Genomic DNA, 19,889 nt, shown 5'->3' with positions numbered 1-19,889 from the left:
AATAAGGAAGAACAAGGAGGAAACCCACAAACGCCCCACACACACACGCACACACAAAATGAGTTCACACACACTGACCCTGCAGAGCACAGTGTCTTTAACAGTGACTGTCCAGTGAACTGTGTGAACTTTAATACATCTGCTGCTGTCTTTGACATGACTTTTACTGGCTGTTAAAATTAGACATTTGAAATGAAATAAATTATCCAAACTGAAGGTCGACACGTACCTGCATTGGAAGGACAGTATCGATCATGACAAGCAGAGATTTGTGTTTACTATGAGTCTAGCATGGAGTTTGATGTTGAATTTGATGCCTATATCAGATGGGGGGGGGGGGGGGGGCTCATTTTGAGACACCACCAGCCTACAAGTGCTATATAAATCAACTTTATTATTCATATTCATTGCCATGTGCATTTAACATTGCAGGACTGTCAAATCTGGGACATTACAATAACTCACCAACAATATTTGAACAATTTGAATGAAACAGATTTTCTATCAGTGCATTCAAAATGCCTGAATCTAGAAACAAAATGACAAAAGGTTGTACAATTACATTTTGTTTTCAGAAACACCAGTGTATTATAATACATCAAATACAAAAACAGAACATTAAAAACATTTACTCGTGCAACACCAGCTGCAGATAGCCGGTTCGTTCATGGTGAGATTAGTGTAAATTTAAGACAAGATACAAGTAGCATAATGGGGGAAATGCCAGACAATCCTCTATACAGGCCAAGTTCAGCAACAGATATTATGGCTGATAATGAAACACTTCAGTTACTTGTGTATTACGATATGCATATTTAAACTGTACTAAATAGTTTCATGGTTGTATCCTTTTGCTAGTCATGACCTACAGTAGGGCCTATGCATACTGTACAAACAAGCTCAAATGGAATAGAAAATTGGCATTCAAAGGCAAAGATTCAAAGGCAAATTAAATGACTTCATATACTGTACATAACAGGTACTGAAGACAGTAATGACTCATGGTTTAATAAATACATAATTAACAATATAAATAGCTAATTCTCCAACAGAGCATCGCAACTAATTTCATTGACATGAATGAATGTAGACCCCATTGTCGTAAATTAAAGCCATGCTGGGATAATGCTTTCAAATAAATTAAGGCAAGAGATCAACATACTATAGAAGCCATTTCTAGTGGGTGTGTAATTACAGTGACAATGTTATTGTCTCACTGTCAAATGTAGAGTTTCATCTAGATCAGTGGTTCCCGATTTTAGCTTGAGACCCAAAAGAGAAATTTGTCTCACTGGGATCCAAACTAGTGGAAATAGACGATCTAAGCTTGTAGATCGGCTATTTTCACTTCTTCTTAATTTTTTTACATATAGGACTATGCATTTTTTGTTTGAATGTTTGAATTATTTTTAAAATGTAATGTATATATATATTTTAATGGAAAATGTTTTGGAAATTTAAAAAAAGAAAAAAAAAATATTTACTTGTGACCCATAAAAATGGGTCCACGGCCAACAATGGGTGCCGACCCACTGTTTGGGAACCACTGATGTAGATTAGAACCTTATGAGGGCTGTGTCCTGATGATCAGACTGGTTAAAGGGCTAGTCATACTTGCTGCCTCCATGTAGATGGCACGGACAGTGGACGTGACAAGCTAGTGATCACACTACAATTTGGGGTCGTGCACACATTAACCACTTAAACCCTCAACAGTCTATCTACACTTAGCAAACTGGACCTGAGTTGGCCCTGCACTTGGACTGCTTTTTATTCCATCAACACAACATCTACAAGCTCACATCTACAAGCTCAACGGGATGCATTTTGAGCTTGTAGCTCGGCTATTTTTGGCTAATTTTCCCTCAGAATATGGATGCTGCATGGGGTTCAAGTGGTTAGAGTGAAGGAAATGCACTTTTAACCAGACATGCACTTGTTCCAGGGGGGGGGGGGGGGCGACGGGATGGGGGGGCGACGGGATGCGCGATAACCCCACGTTTGCAACTACTTTCGCCTGCGCACTTCACCGGGTATGGACTAGTACAGTATAATGCAGCAGGTAGCGACAACTCTCGCCCCAACCTCTCCTCAAACACAGCATGTATGATTCTGTTTCAGTGTATGTGCAGTCATTAGTGTACTTTTGCCCCACATCCCTGCAGACATGAGATGGTGACAAAATGTGTAAAATTACACAGCAAGTACAACTTGGCCATAAGGGTACAAACACGAATGCAAGAATGCAGATGTGAATGCGCCGTAGAGACACACTGAAGATGATTTGGACACAGATGTATTATAGTGTAAATGTAACAGCTGTTCAAAGTAAATTAAATTGAATTACAATTCACATGCGGATCAAACAGGAACTGTAACATGGCACATTGGCTGGGTCTGCATCGGTCCCTATGCGAGTGTTGTATACACTGTATGACGTAACATGACGTGTTGTGAGCTTGTAGATCTGCTAAAACGATTGAAAATGTCTAAACATTTTTGACAATTAATTAAAAATTTTCTTCTCAACTTTCTTTTATTTTCTTCTCCTTTAGCCCCACCTACTTTTAAAAAACGTGTTCTAGACCAGTGGTTCTCAAACTTATTCATGTCAAGTACTTGAAATGCTTAAAATATGTTGTGCCAGGGACCCCAGAATAGTAGCCTCGATCTCCAGGCTTTTATTGCTTAGTTTTGCTAAAAAATAAAAGCCTGGCCCAACTATAGCCTGTACTGGGTATGAGGAAGTGTTTCATTTCCCAACCAACCAGAGTGCAGTGGGCGTCGCTCGTAATGTTGTGTTAACGGGGCGGGGGTTGACGGACAGATCGGTGAACCAATGGGATCAGGCGCCGTCTCTCGCCGGCTCTATACACACGCCCCTTTATACACGAAATCAGGAGGGTTGCAGCAGGCTACCAGAAGAGAAGATTTGTGTTGAAAAAGGTCTTAATTATTCAATATTTTACACATCTTTCAAGATTTTGCAAAAACTACGTAGGTGATCTACAAGTTCACAATGCGTCACATTGCATTGTGAGCTTGTAGATCTGCTATTTTTGAATGGCCAAAGTATAAAATACGGTTAAAGTTTTTTTCTTTTCTTTTTTTACTGTGGACACCCCTGGAACCCCCCCACGGCCCCACTTTTGAGCACCACTGTTCTAGACAACTCTTGAAATCAATAACTTGTCACGCGATAATGACAAAAAAAACCTCGATTGATCATTTTCACAGTAGCTATGCAACGAAAACAAAGCAATTATTTTGTCCAATGATTAGTTTTCCACATGCAGACAATCAAGTGAATAAAGTAAACCACTAAAACCCCGGCATCCGTCTTCCGGGAAAACCTTCGCAGAAAATAGCAGATCGACCGATTGTCAGTCGGCTATTTTTTTAAAAGAAATTTTACGTCGAGCGAAAACAGAAAAGTCGCTAGTATAAAGCCCCGGGGGACTCAACAGACGTACGGGGTTCGGTCGATCCTTCAAAGTCGGCCATCGCACCAATGGCCAAAAAAATATGGCATTGTAAAACAAAATGCCAGACGCCAGGGGATTTTAAAAGCTCATGAGCACGTCCCTCTCCTGCACGCTGGTGTAGAAGGGCTTCCCGAAGACGAAGGAGTGCAGGCCAGAGCGCAGCTTCTCAGCCAGAGCCATGACGATGTTCAGGTCCCCTTCTACCGTCAGGTCCAGGTCCGTCTTCAGGTTACGCAGCGAGCTGAACGGCTTCTTGCCCTTTAGACTGAGAGGAGAGCAGAGGAGAACCCTTTAAGACCGGGAACGCATCAGTGTTGTCATTTTAAGATTTCTTTGGGCTATTCAAAAATAGCAGATATACAAGCTCACAGCGCGGCATGCTTGTAGATCTGCTATTTTTGAAAAATCGTGAAAATGTGCGAAAATCTTTGAATATATATTTTTAACTCTGTTAAAACTTCTAGGGGTCCCTGGAGCAAAATATTTTGAGATGGGGGGTCCACGGCCAAATACATACATCGTTTTTGAGAACCGCTGATATTATAGCAACATAATTTTTTTCAAAAAACTGTTAGGATCTAGATGACATTTGTAGAATCCCCAGAAGCAAAGATTTGAGTTTGCAAATGTTTGCTTTAAAAATATAAATATTCAAAGACCCACGATTTTCCCAAAAAATAGCAGATCTACAAGCTCATAGTGCGGCACTCGGTGGGGCTCCATGAGCTTGTATATCTGCTGACAGAGATGCGTATACACTGTATGTTGACATGACGTGTTGTGAGCTTGTAGATCTGCTAAAACGATTGAAAATGTCTAAACATTTTTGACAATTAATTAAAAATGTTTCTTCTCAACTTTCTCTTTTGAAAATAGCAGATCTACAAGCTTGTAGCTTGATGGGAGTGCTCACGTTTGGTCCTCGATGTACTTGAGCAGTGTGAGAGCCTTCCTGTGGAGCAGCAGCAGGAACTGAGCCAGGTAGGTACTCCTAAGGTTCAGACCTGGCTTCAACATAAACACCTGACCACACACACACACACACACACACACACACACACACACACACACACACACACACACACACACAGTTTGATATGCATTAGGCCATGGGGGGGCACCGACACTCAGGTGAGGATGATAATAGTTCCATGGACTGTTATTACGGACCCCCAGCTGCAGATCAAGAGTGTGATTGCGGACCGGGCCTCTCCATGGAGCACGACTGTGGATTGCTACTATGTTATACTATAGACCACCGAAGTCCTGACGTCACTCGTTCATCCCCAGGTTCGTAAAGTAATTTCGCTATGGAGAATAACATTGGGTCATCATAGAATCGTCTCATATAAGAATTGTGGTCCAAAAATAAACAAACTGTCTCTGCGATATTGTCAGGGAGGAGGTTCTGTATCGTTTATGATAGTCAGTCACTTATATTTGATACAGTCTGTTTCTGGCGAAAATTTAACTAATTCGGCGGAAGTAACATTAGCGTTTTCTCACCGTCAGTTGATGCTTCATATCCATAAGAGTCAAACCGCCGGGGTCATTTGTTTATTTTTGGAACACAGTTCTTATTTTACGCGATATTAAATACGTCTATGGGATTCAGAATGGGGGTGGAAAACCGCGAACCAGGTAGACAAACAAAGGATGTGTAAATTACGTCAGACTTCGGTGCTCTATACCAATAATACTGTTACTATATTATACTATATCACTATACTGTATATTATCTCAACATTCTTACGGTATATTAATTATACTATATTAGCCTCTATACTATTAGTCTCTCTCTCTCTCTCTCTCTCTCTCTCTCTCTCTCTCTCTCTCTCTCTCTCTCTCTCTCTCTCTCTCTCTCTCTCTCTCTCTCTCTCTCTCTCTCTCTCTCTCTCTCTCTCTCTCTCTCTCTCTCTCTCTCTCTCTCTCTCTCTCTCTCTCTCTCTCTCTCTCTCTCATAGTCACAGACTTTGTCTTGTCTAGGTGTTGTATTTCTATGTCATGTTCTTGTTCTAGTTGTTTTGGATCATTGTTTGTGTTGAATAGTTTTTCTGTAGGTCTTATGTTCACCTGTATTACATTCCCAATCACAGGGTTTGAACACTATTCTGCCTGGCTGTCTGCATTTGGGTCCTCACCACACCACCAGATTGTGACAAATAATAACAACAATAATAATACAGCGTCCTAATATGCCACCACCAATGGTACCATGAGTGTATAAGTATTAGTTTTCCAGATCATGGGGTCGATTAGCTTGGGCATGTCCTGATGTCTCTTTTTCTATTGCATTATTCTGATTAAACTAAAACCCAAAGGAATACACAGGGAATCGATTCATATTCAGTTCACAAACGGTATTCTTACCTCATCTATGAATGACTTCACCAAAGTGTCTCTGTGTGCAACATCTTGGAATATATTTCTGAAAGGACAAAATTATTGTCATGGTTAGAAAATAAATAGTCTCAGTGGTCATCCTAACATATGCAGATTTTACATTTTAAATGTTTTAAAGCATGAGTCTTCAACAAGGGGTCCGGGACCCCTAGGGATCCTCAGAGTTACAACAGGGGGGCTGCCAATGTGTGGTATCGGAACTTTTTTTGTTTTACATTAACAATTTAACCCTAGCATCCATATTCTGGAGGTAACATTCACCCAAAATACCCGGCGTTCAAGCTTACAACGTGTCGCAGCACGACATGTTATGAGCTTGTAGATCTGCTATTTTAAAATAGACTTGGACGAAGTATAAAATAGGGCTTAATCGGTTAATGTACGTTTTGTAATTACTAATAATCCTATATTAATATGGCCTATAGTAAGGGTTCCCAAACTTTTCCTCCCCCAAAATAATCATATTTGAACTGGGGACCCCCCACCCTGACAAGCACTTGGAATTGTAGACATTACATTTGGTTTGACTTGGTTCCACAGATAAATATTGTGAAATAGCCAAACTACAAGCTCACAACGCCTTGCACGTCGCGTTGTGAGCTTGTAGATCGGCTATTTTCACAGTGTTTGCCTCTTAACACATTGAGTGCCAGGGTTTTTTAAAAACAGGGTACAGTCAGTGCCTGGATTTTTAGCCATTTTTGAACCTTTTTCAAGTAGTCACAAAATATTTTCAGTGATCACCGTCCTCACGGTGATCCCCTCATTACACACACAGGGGTCTCGTACAATCGGGGAAAAAAATTAAAAACATTAGGTAATCCGTTCCATAGTTGCAGCCAGTTGAAAATAGTCGAAAATGGTCAAAAATACATAGTAAAAAAAAAAAGTACACAGGAGCCGAGATACAGGCTTTTGAAGTCATAAGTTAACCAGGAAGTGGATTGGAGTCTAAATCTTCGAAAAATGATATCTCCTGGTGCTGTCCGGACCGTTTTTGGCACTCCTCGTTTGGATTATGAAAAACGGTCCGGACCGTTTTTGGCACTCAATGTGTTAAAACGCAATATTTGCCAATTTGTTCTATTTGTTATTAAAAAGGTCTTAAAAGTAATTAAATGATAACTTTATAAATGTGCCAGATACCCTGTATACACTTATACTGTATGTTGGTATGTTTACTGTTGAGTGAGAAAACAATGTTGCAAATTTAGCTAATCATCTGGGGACCCGCCAAAATGATTTGGAACACCCCTGGGGGTCCCGATCCCCAGTTTGAGAACCACTGGCCTAGAGGGTGGGAGGGTGGACCGACGGCGGACGTCACAAACGTAACATCCGGACTTAAGTGACTATCCTCAAATGTTCTGTAGCCGACATAGCGTCTCCCACATACTGTAGAAGTGTTGCCAGATCTTGTGAGAGAAATAAGCAACCAGGTCTATGAAAACAAGCCCAAAAGAAGTGACTAGGCCACATGAACAATTGTAAATCTGCCATTTTCAATAGTGAAATAAAATGTGGAATATTTGGAAGATTTTAGAAACATTCTAACAAAACAAATCTAGCACAAAACATTTTCAGATGGGGGGTTAGGGACAAATACATATTCATTTGGGGGTCCATGACATGAAAATATTTGAGAACCACTGGTTTAAATAATAATTAGACCAAATAAGCAACTAAACTTTAGAAACCAGCCCAAATAAAAAACACAACCCGCAACTACCAATATTTACAAGCAACTTTACAGGAAAAACAAGCTGCTTATAATCAGCGACATGGCAACATCGTCCCGTGCTATATACTCTGCAACTGCCATCTAGTGGATGCATAGGTACATAGGCCTGTACGTTCTCTTATAAACGTATTGGACTATGCTGGGTGTAATAACGAGCGTACGGCCGTCCTCACCCCTGACGCACGTGAAAACCCATCTACGTGTACTCTGAACGTGCCTTTACGAGGTTGGTGCGGAACACATACTGTTCAGGGGTCGGCCATGACAATAGTCTCACCAGAGGCCACGTGTGGCCCCCTGGATTTGAAGGCTGCTTAGTGGCCTGAAAATCTAGTAATCTAAATGTACAAAGTGACTTGTAAGTATATCAAATAATAATGGAGTAAAAAGTACAATATTAGAAGAGTAGAAGTATTAGTAGTAGTAGAAGTATAGCGTATTGAAAAATGTAAAGTAAAAGTACTTCCTAATTTTACTTAAGTACAGTAGTTTCCAAGTTATTTTCCACTACTGGTTAGAACGTTTTTAGCTCAGCACCCCTGGATTACATTGTTACTTTACAAAACCTTACATTTATGTCATATTACGGTACATAAATATGCAAATCTTTCCCTCAGATACAGTATGTCACGAGGAAAACTTTAGAGAATATCAGTTTCCATTAGGACAGATTGAAAATAACTTTATACTTGACGTTTAACCTCTTGAACCCCAGCATCCCTATTCTGGGGGGAACATTCACCAAATATAGCCGATCTACAAGCTCAAAAAGCGTCACAACGTGGCACGTTATGAGCTTGTAGATCTGCTGTTTTTGGTGAAAAGATTTGGTGTAACTTAGCGATGTTCGGCGGATTTTATTTCTCACAGTCTACACAGTCTGGAAAGCCTCCTATCTCCGTGCACAGCACGGGTGAAAACGACCCGAGGCTTCTGATTGGTCTGTAGGGGGGGCGGGACAAGTGTGGTCCAATGTAAAACTCGAGTCACTTCCTGACTTGCCTACGTCATTAAAATACGACTCAAATGGAGGCTGGCCAGACTGATAAGCGAAGTGAGAAAAAAATCAGCCGAACGTAGTGAATCAGGCTGGATCCCAGGCGAGGGGTCTCCCTGTTTCTCCAGCTCTTTAATTCTGATTGGATAAAATTGGTATCCCGACCTGAAAATGCATTTTCTGTTTAATAAAGAGTACTATAAGACTACCCTTAAGAGATTTTTTTTTGTTTTGTTGCATTCCTAAGCTAATAATTTGATGACCGGCAGAGGAGACTCAATGGAGACACCACAAGTCTCCTACCGGTGGCGGTGACTCTGTCATCAAATTATTGGCTTAGGAATGCGACAAAAACAAAAAAAATCACCATGAAATCAAGGCTTCATGGGGTGTATAATTGACAGAAAACAAAAAAAAAATTGGGTGAACTACTCCTTTAAGTATAGAGAGTCTAAGTCTAAGACAAGTTCTTAAACTGAAATGATGTTGTTAAATTCTAAGTATTATCACAGTACACTGCGGCACCCCACTTTGAGAAACCCTGCTCTATAAAAGGACAGTGTGACACCAACGGGGGGGGGGGCATACGTACAGGTCGGGGGTGAAGGTTTCGTCCGTGTGGATGACCGTGTCAGGGGCGATGTCCTGCTCGCTGTCCGTCCTCCACAGGGCGCTGAGCTCGGAGCGCATGTAGCGCCGCTGGTTGTACGTGTGCTCGTGGCACGGCGGCATCTGCTTGACCGTGTTGATGTCCACGTCGATGTGCGTGGTCGGGTACGGGGAGTAGAGTACCTGGCGGAACGGCAGGACAAAACTCCCTGTGGAGTCCTACGGGGCGACACAACAAACATCATGTGTCACCAACTATGACAGTGGTTGACATGCACAGTATATAAAGTAAGTATAGAAAATCTCAATCTCTTGTCAATTTCAAAAAAACTAAACAAAAAACGTATAAGCAAAACAAAATTATAAACACAAATAACTTTGTAATAGATAAACACAAATACATAACATTTACTTTTATATTTAACATTTCTATTTCAAAAATAGCTTTATTTTAAAATAAGTCCCAGATTACAGCTTTAAAACAACATTTTCATCTGCACTTGATTATCATTACAAAACACATGAACCACTTCAGCCCTATATACACATTTCGGCCATTTGAAAATAGCCGATCTACAAGCTCACAATGCGTCGCGGTGAGACGCATTGTGAGCTTGTAGATCAAAAGATTTTAATACATTTTATACATTTGAAAACTTGTGAAATGGGACATTCTGCATAATGAGTACATTCTACTTTAAGTACATTTTGATACCAATGCTTTTGTACTTTTACTCAAGTTTTGAATTCCGGACTTTTACTTGAAACAGAGTATTTCTATATTGTAGCAGCGCAATATACAGGGGAACAAAGTTGAGCCGCGCCTGCTGTCAGTTCAGTGACTTGGAGAGTGGAGAGCGCTAAAAAACGCATCAAACTATAACTCCTGGAATCAAAGTACACACCGTGACGTGTGCGATCATGGATTCCTCCTTCATCGAGGTGAAAACATGCATTTTAATGTCATTGACTCTTATTGCAGCTCCTAGATTTCATTATGGAGTATAACTGGCATATAGCCAACAGTTAGAACAGCATTTTAGGTTTGTGGGGTCCATAAAATGATAGGTCGGGTCTGTAATATTTGGGAACAAATCGGATCTCGGAATGAACCTCACAGGTCCGGGAAAGTCTTTAGTCTTTAAAATGGGAAAGTCTTTAAAATTATGTCGGGTCCACTCAGAACGCGGAACCAACTTCACAGGTCCATCCGGGTCCGGGACCGCCATTTGAAAATAAATCTCGAAACCTGTCAGGTCTCTGAAATTTCACAACACCATTAGGGTTTGGGTCTGTCATTTTGGACCCATGAAGAGCTCACAGTACACTGTGTCATAGTACCTTAAGCAGACCCTGTACAAACAGGCCTGTGTCGTATTTGAATGAAGAGTCGGCCTTGCAGAGACGAGAGCATTTCCTCTCAACTGGGGTGAGGAAGAGACACAGCGTCCGAACTATCTGCAACACACGGAACACTTTAAGTCAAAACATCCATCGATGCAACTCAGAACTCCATACAGACGTGGAGTATGAAGATAACATTTATATTTCATAAGCTGGCTGGTGAAGTGCAAAAATACATGATGTAAAACATCATAGATCATAAGATGTTTTGTCCAGCTGGATCCAACGTGCGTTGTTATACAAGAGCAGGAGTTTAGCCATCTATAAGAGGGTCAGTCTAACTGTCTGTGTGTCTTTTTTATTAACTTTTTAATTATCTATTTAAAAAGACACTTGCATCTCTATGGGATGTCCTGGATAAATGAAGGTTGAATACAAATACAAAGAATGTGCCTCATTTTGTTTTCACAGCTAACAGCATCACGCTTTCTCGTGTTCAACAGCCGATCTACAAGCTCACAACGCTGTGTGCTTGTAGACCAGCTATTTTTTTTTTAAAGAAATGTGAAGAAATATGAGACGGCAGGGTGGCAGTGAGTTCAGTACCTTATTTACTTTGTCTGGATTGCTGCCGACCACCATGGAACTGCCACACGTCTGGAGATGAGAGCTGACAGCCCTGAAACAGCACAGACATCATGCTAAGCACGGCAGGCATGAGGAAGGGAGGTACACACACAAACGTATATATATATATATATACATACACACACACACACAGTATATAGCTCACAACACATGTTGTGAGCTTGTAGATCGGCTATTAGAACTTGCAGTTTGGTACAAGAGAAACCAACACAATTAAGTATAAATCAGGCATTTTGTTGAAGAAGTCAAGTCTGATGGCAATGCATTAACGATGGAGAGTCATGGATCATCGTCCCATGGTTGGGGAGTCCATTACTCATCATCCCATAGGCTGTGGGGACACGTCTCCATGTACGTGTGGAAGCACTTACTTATGAAGGAAGTCCTCGTGGCAGCTGTCCCCGATGTCATCATCATTTAGCACTGTGTCTTTGATCTGTTCAGCAGCGACAACAGAATGAAAGACAAACACATATCATTTTAAAAACGTAGCCAGCGCCATGACATAACACAAAAGAACAAGAGTTGTTACAACAAATGATAAAGAATAAAGTCTCATTCAGCCTCGTCTCACACTGAAGTACGTCCATGTCAGAAATATGATATTTTAACTGGATTCACAAATGTGGACACCATTTCATGTTTAGTTGACATACTAAATAAGGACTTTTCCATTTCAATGTTTACATTTAAAATTGTGTGCTTGCTTACTTACATCTATATCTTCTGGCACGCTGTGTGTCTTCATAGAGACCAACAGCTCCATGATGGGAATGATCTCTGAACTCAGCACTGAGATGATGTTGTAACCCTGAACGTTTAGACACAAAACATCACACAATACTGTAAGCCTGAAGGTTAAGACACATCACATCACATCACATACAGTAACACTGTAACCCTGAAGGTTAAGACACATCACATACAGTAACACTGTAACCCTGAAGGTTAAGACACATCACATCACATACAGTAACACAGTAACCCTGAAGGTTAAGACACATCACATCACATACAGTAACACAGTAACCCTGAAGGTTAAGACACATCACATCACATACAGTAACACAGTAACCCTGAAGGTTAAGACACATCACATCACATACAGTAACACAGTAACCCTGAAGGTTAAGACACATCACATCACATACAGTAACACAGTAACCCTGAAGGTTAAGACACATCACATACAGTAACACTGTAACCCTGAAGGTTAAGACACATCACATACAGTAACACTGTAACCCTGAAGGTTAAGACACATCACATACAGTAACACAGTAACCCTGAAGGTTAACCCATTTAGACCTGAGGCCGATTCTAAATCCTGACCTAAGTTTTTTGAAAAACTTCAAATATTCTCTATATAAAAAATATGTTGCTATACAGTATACTTAACTGTACATAACAACAACTACCCCAAAAGGGGTTCCGAAAGGTATAGTTACATATAGGGGTTCCTGGTCTAAATGGGTTAAGACACAGAACAACTCATAACACTGAGATGATGATGTTGTAGCACATGTTAAGACACAAAACATCACAAAACACTGCAACCCTGAAGGATAAGACACAACACAACACATCACATAACACTGTAACCCTGAAGGATAAGACACAACACATCACATAACACTGGCGCCTGGCATTTTGTATCAACATTTGTTTTTGGGCATGGGTGGTATGGCCGATTTTGTAGGATTAAGACACTGTATAAAGCATGGGTCTTCAACAGGGGGTCCAGGGCCCCTAAGGGTTACTACAGGGGAACTTTTTTACATTAACCACTTGAACCCAAAATCCGAACATTTGCAGAACATAGTGTTGTACAAGCCCACAACACGTGCCGCTGCGACGTGTTGTGGGCTTGTAGATCGGCTATTTTCGGCAAAAAAGAGCAGACCAAGTACAGAGCCAAAGGTCAAGTTTCCGAAGTATTTAGGGTTTAAGCGGTTACTTTTCAGAAAATACACATGATAGTGATGACAGTAATGTCAAACTGTGAACAAGTCTATGAAGCTAAATTATGTTCCGGTATGCAATCTATGAAAATGTTCAATCTGTAACGCAATGTTATACAATATGTACTGTAGTGGGGGTCCCTGCTTCGTCTCTCTCTCAGCTAAGGGGTCCTTGGCCTGAACATTTTTGAGGACCCATGGTATAAAGAATTAAAAAACGAAACGAAACGTGCTTCTCGATTATTCTAAAACTAAATGGATAGAACAGTGGTTCTCAGGGCACCCCTGTAAATAACCTTTTCATCCACGGCACCCCTGAATTACAACAGCACCTTACATTTAGGTCATATTACGGTACGTAAATGTGTAAATCTTTCCCTCTAAGATACAGTATGTCACGAGGAAAGCTGTATGAGAATATCTGTTTCTATTAGGACAGATTGAAACTAACTTACTTATACTTTTCACGTTTAAGCAGTTGAACCTCAGCATCCCTATTTTGGGAGTGGGAACATTCGCCAAAAATAGCAGATCTACAAGCGCACAAGCTGATCTGCTATTTTTGGCAAAGAGATTTGTAGTAGATCGAAAAATAATGTGCAACTCATGTTAGTTGTATTAAGTATAGACCAATTATTTGTTTACCAACATTGAGACTGGATGCACAGGTGATTGTTTCATACAATCAATTCTCAACCTGTTGTTTCGGGGTGCGCTGGTTTCAGCACACCCCAACCCCCTCTTGTGTGTTGGCTAGTGCTGCGCACCCTAGCGAGACCTGACGCAGGGACGTGCTGGCCACTGGGAAATGTGGGACAATTCCAGAAAGGCCTCTCCATTCCAGGCCGACCAGGCCGGCCGTTTAAAAAAAACGTCCGAAATTAAGTAAAAAACGTCAGAAATTAAGTAAAAAATCCACTTTACGGGCCTCTCTATCTGAGATTCCCAGGCTGAATTAAGGGCCCAGCACGTCCCTGCAGAATGGGTTTGACGCTTGCACAGTATGACGCTTGCAACCAGTGTGACGTCGTCTGTTAACACTCTCACCGCCAGGCCCGTAGCCTACGGGCCGATAAATCCAACTGTACAGCGCCGATCCCGTAGCCTACGGGCTGTGGTGCTTTTTCCTTGTTTTCGAAAAAAAAATTTCTATACGGAACATTTCATTGTAACACCACCGGAAACGGAATTATTCTGGATCACGTTTTGCCGATCCCGTTGGCCTCCATTCTAAAGCGCACACTGAAACGCCATTTTCTTCGATTGTAGTTTTTCTCCTCGCTGATCACTGTTTAACATAAACCGTTCTAACTACAACATGGCGGCTCCGTTTGACACGTGGTTTGGACTGGTAGACGCAGGGAGATGTCCGCGATGTTTACAAACAGTGCACAGCTCAATCTTAAGGATTTTAACGAGGTCTATGGCGACGTGAAAAAAACTAAAAACAACAATAAAACGTTGGCACTGGTGAGTACATTATGGATTTAACCTCTGGCGGTCAATGTGTTAAGGGGTCTATATAGAGGGTCTAAGTGGTTAAAGGTAGGGTAAGTGATATGTTTTGGTTAAAACTAAGTTTTTTGTTAAAAGGTTAAAGCTCTGTATTCTGATAGTACTCCTTGCTATAGTGTTTGTTCAGTAAAAGGGGTCTCCCTGTCTCTCTAGAGCTTTAACAACAAGAAAATAGATTTTCAGGTAGGTGACAACATTTCAGCCAACCAGGAGAGAGTACCCATTTATCAGCTTCATTTTTATAGTGTTCCAGTTCCAATTTTGTCTGCTCATTTATTTGTGTCATCACTTCCAATTAAACTTGTTTGATCTGTATCCTGACTTAGTTCTCCACCCTGATTGGATAAAATGTGTATCCCGACCTGAAAATGCATGTTCTGTTTAATGAAGAGTTGGAGAGACATGGAGACTCCTGTTACTGAACAAACACTCTATAGCAGTGGTTCTCAAAGTGGGGTCCAGGGACCCCCAGGGTTATTTGAGGGGGTTCCAGATGGACCCTTATGAGTCTGTAACTCTGAGAGCATGCAGATGGAACCCTCTCAGAGTCATGGGTGTCCCTGAAATGACAAAGCTTGAGAACCACTGCTCTATAGGAGTGAGTACTATCAGAATATTGAGCTATTTAACACTTATTTTAACCAAAGAAATGCACTTAGGCCTACCCTACCTTTAACTTGAAGTGATGTAGATACATTCCGAATATTACTAAAGTATTCTTGCGTAACCGTCAGCGGAGAGCGTCAGCCCCGGGCGATACCTACCTTCAGTGGTGGAAAAAGTACTCAAATGTTTTACTTAAGTAAAAGTATCAATACTGCAATGTAGAAGTACTCTGTCACAAGTAAAAGTACGGAATTAAAAATGTACTTGAATAAAAGTACAAAAGTATTGGTATCAAAATGTACTTAAAGCACCAAAAGTAAAAGTACTACAATATTTTCAAATAGCCTAGGTATAAAATAGGACTGAAGTGGTTAATGTATGTTTTATAATGTAATAATTTATATCTTTTAACTAAGTAAGTAGTAACTAAAGTTTTCAAATAATTGTAGTGGAGTAAAAGTAGAATATTTGCCTCTTAGATGTAGTGGAGTAGAAGTAAAAGTATAGACAATTAGAAATACTCCAGTAAAGTAAAAGTACCTCAAAATTGTACTTAAGTACAGTACTTGAATAAATGTACTTAGTTACTTTACACCACTGCCTACCTTCTGCATCCAGATGCGACCCTTGCGGATGACGTGCTTGAGCCTCTCCACGCAGACCGTGTGCAGGGGCAGGTAGAAGGCCAGCTCCGTCTGGGGCAGGACGATGGAGAGGGCGCACGTGTTCTTGTCCCCCTTCAGCTCGCCGTCGAAGATGAGCGACACGATGATGACGCCCTTCTCCGCCAGGACGAAGAACTTGACGTCGACCGCGCCGCACTCGGCGCTGCGCAGGATCTCGCCGTTCAGCGTGTGGTTGGCCAGGAAGGTGACCTCGCCATCGCTGAGGAGGAGCGCCTGGTCGCTCTGCTTCGGGGCCCAGATGTGGCGGACCCTGGGGCCCAGGATGTTGTCCCAGTAGGCAAAGGTGGCGGCCAGCAGGGGGCAGTCTCCCTCCACCGGGACTTCGGTCTTGGCCACGGCGGGCGACTGGGGCGGGCAGCCGGCGGACATCGGCGCAGGGCGGTCAGAGCGTTTGTGGAGGTGGTAGAGTTGGATGGACGGTGGACTCTCACTTAGAACCTGGGATCGTAAACGCAGTAGATTAGTGATTGCATTAAAGGGGAAGACCACTCATTTTCAACATTGAACTATGTCTCTAATACACCTTAGAGCTGTTGTGTGGAAATAAGAAAAACGTCCCCCCACCCCCTATGTTGCCTAGAACTGGATAATTGATTGAGGTCATGTGATCAGTGACATACGCAGGGTGTACTTTTGGCTGAGGGGGGGAGCCAAAAGTACACCCTGCGTATGTCACTGAACCAATGACCTCAATCAATTATCCTTTTCTAGGCAACACAGAAGGGGGGGGGGGACTTTTTTCTTATTTCCACACAACAGCTCTAAGGTGTATTAAAGACATAGTTCAATGTTGAAAATGAGTGGTCTTCCCCTTTAATGGATTCGTTACATTGGATAGTGGGCTGAAGTTAATCAAACTAATCCATTTAATTGATTATGAGGATTTTAACAAAAATGAGAAAATGTTGTCTTAAAAAAAAAAGTGAAAAGCTCACAATGTATTGCAAGCTTACAGATTGTTTATTTATGTGAGACACTTGTTCAACGAAGTATTAAATAGGGCTTAAGTTTTAATTAGAGTTATCAATTTAGAAGATTATACAAAATCTATTAGGTTACTTTTTTTCCCGTGTTGATTCATTGACGTATAAAGAAATAACCCCCCCCTCCCCTCCAAAAAAGAAAGGGAAAAACTGAAAATAAATGGTGCTTCATGATCATTCGATTAATCTAAGAGGTAATCAATAGAATAATCGCAAAAGGCTAAGGATCATGATGCAGACTAGCCCTAGAATAGCTGTGATATTTCATACATTTCATGTATTCCAGATATGCATATGTATATATGCCGTAGATCATAATATGCATATCTGGAATACATGAGCTGTATGTAATATCACAGCCATTCTAGGGCTAGATGCATACGAGGTTGTCAAGGACCCCCCAAATGTATATGTAATTACAAACTACAAGCTTGTAGTTCTGCTATTTTTGAAAAGCCTACGTATAAATGGATAAAGTGGTTAAAATGATTGTGATGCTGTGTTAACATCTTTTGCTGGGGACCCCTGGACGGATATTTTCAACGAAAAAGGATTGAGTGTAGAGGGTAACAAGGAATGGACAAGGTATATAGGGTTTAAGTGGTTAAAAGCAGTGGTGGAAAGTAAGTACATTTACTCAAGTACTGTACTTCAGTACACTTTTGAGGATTTTTTACTTTACTGGAGTATTTCCAATTTTCAGTACTTTTACTTCTACTCCACGACATCTCAAAGCCAAATATTGTACTTTTACTCCACTACAATTATTTGAAAACTTTAGTTACTAGTTACTTTGTAGATGTAAATTATTACATTATAAAACATACGTGAACCACTTAAGCCATTATTATACCTAGGCTAATTTGAAAATAGCAGATCTACAAGCTCACAGCGCGTCACATCGCAACGCGTTGTGAGCTTGTAGATCTGCTATTTTCAAACATTTTAGTACTTTTACTTTTGGTACTTTTTTATTTTGATGCCAACACTTATGTATTTTTACTAAAGTAACATTTTGAACACATGGCCTTTTACTTACAAAGTATTTTAATATTGTGGTATTTCTACTTTTACTTAAATAAAATATCTGATTACTTCTTCCACCACTGGATAAAAGACATTCATAATCATATTGATCAGCTCTAATATCTGATCTTAATAAAACAACATGATTAGATCAGGTTGTATCAGGCTGTTATCAACAACACTAAACAATAATATTTAATAATGATCAGACCAGGTTGTATCAGGCTGTTATATCAACAACACTAAACAATAACAATTCATAAAACAACACGATCAGACGGGTTGTTTGATAAGAATAAATAAGGTACTTACTGAATAAACATCATTGTGTTTGTAGATTGTTGATACTGTCAGGGCATCCAGACAGTTAGCTGCTAGCTGGCTAGCTTCAATGTTGCCAGGTTTTGTGAGAGAAACAAGCAGCCAGGTCTATGAAAACAAGCCCAAAAGAAGCAGCTACTAGGCTAGCTCCAATCGGAACCTCTCCCTCCGCTGTATAGCTCCGAGATGAGGTTCCACGTTTGTCGGGGCCGTTTTAGCGGGACATTTTCGAACATTTTCCACTTTACATGTTTCTTACCCCTTTCTGCACATCGTATCCAAAAAGTAAAGGTTTTCTGAAATGCTCTCAGATGTTTTAACTTCTATCGTACAATAAAATCTATCCAACGAGTTGAAAAAAGCGTTTAAATAGCTTCTCTCCTAAAAAGACATACCCGGAAGTTGCGCCAGCAGAGGTAACATTACTGATTCCCCTACTGGTCAAATGTTGAATTGCATCTTCTAATGCATAATATTATGGAACCGGCTGAGGAGAGAAGCTATTTAAACGCTTTTTCCAACTCGTTGGATATATTTTATTGCGCGCTAGAAGTTAAAACATCTGAGAGCATTTCAGAAAACCTTTACGTTTTGGATACGATGTGCAGAAAGGGGTAAGAAACATGTAAAGTGGAAAATATTCGAAAATGTTTCGCTAAAACGGCACCGGGCCACGTAGGACCTCATCTCGGAGCTACATAGCGGAGGGACTGGTTCTAAATGGGGCTACTACTAGGCCAGTAAGGCCACATGAGCACTTTGAACCAAAATGCAGTGGCTATTTGAAAATAGCGGATCTACAAGCTCACTCAGCCTGTAGATCTGCTAATTTCAAAAGATATTGAATAAAAATCGAAAAATCTATTTAATCCCCCCCCCCCCCCCTGGCAAGCACTGGTTTCAACAACATTTAGGAAACAAGACCAAAGAAGCAACTACACTTTAGAAACAAGCCCAAAAAAAAATACATAATCCGCAACTACCGATATTATTACTTTACAGAAAAACAAGCCCAAAGTCGCTTATAATAAACAGACCTGGCAACACGGACCATTACCTTCTAACACTACTTCCTGGTGTCAAGTCAGAACCGAAGAACAGTTTTCCGGTGGATTTCAAAATAAGACGCACTCTTCTACGTCCTGCTGAATCTTTCGGAAAGCAACATACTTCCAGTTATTACTTAGTTATTATTATTAGGCAATTACTTTATATTCTATTTGAATACGTTCAAGGAGTAAAGGAGTGTAAAACCCTACTCACTTTCAAAACTGCCCTAAAGATACACCTTCAGGAGGCTGCAATTCGAAAATGGCCCCTGTCTAAGTCTTAACCTACCCCCCTACCCCCCCCCCCCCCCCTCTTTCATTTTCTTCTTTTGTATATCTTTTTTTCACTCTTCATACCAGTAACCTGTAAGCTGATTGTATGACATTCTGTATAGTAGTGTGTATATCTGTCTGTCTCTTATATGTCATCATGATTTGTGTGCATGGGGTTCTCATCTTAAACAAGCTCAGTGCTTAATGAGTCTTCCAGTTTAGTAGACCTTGTATTGTGAATT

The 19,889-nt window shown here is 40.8% G+C and overlaps 1 protein-coding gene across 1 annotated transcript; it reads right to left on the bottom strand.

Annotated features, from left to right (window-relative positions):
- Positions 1–374: 374 nt before the first annotated feature.
- c9orf72 (C9orf72-SMCR8 complex subunit) lies at positions 375–18,398 on the bottom strand. The gene is made up of 10 exons (XM_080414951.1): positions 18,317–18,398; positions 15,915–16,433; positions 11,943–12,038; positions 11,599–11,663; positions 11,186–11,258; positions 10,577–10,693; positions 9,219–9,454; positions 5,856–5,913; positions 4,399–4,508; positions 375–3,750 (listed from the first exon to the last, which is right to left on the bottom strand). The coding sequence occupies exons 2-10, from the start codon at positions 16,362–16,364 to the stop codon at positions 3,564–3,566; spliced, it is 1,392 nt and encodes a 463-aa protein (XP_080271077.1). The 5' UTR covers positions 16,365–16,433; positions 18,317–18,398; the 3' UTR covers positions 375–3,563.
- Positions 18,399–19,889: the final 1,491 nt, after the last annotated feature.

Source organism: Gymnoscopelus braueri (assembly GCF_963280865.1).
Source record: "Gymnoscopelus braueri genome assembly, chromosome: 19".
In the NCBI taxonomy this organism is placed as follows: Eukaryota; Metazoa; Chordata; class Actinopteri; order Myctophiformes; family Myctophidae; genus Gymnoscopelus; species Gymnoscopelus braueri.
Note: the sequence above shows the minus strand (reverse complement) of the source record. Positions and strands in the feature narration are given on the sequence as shown.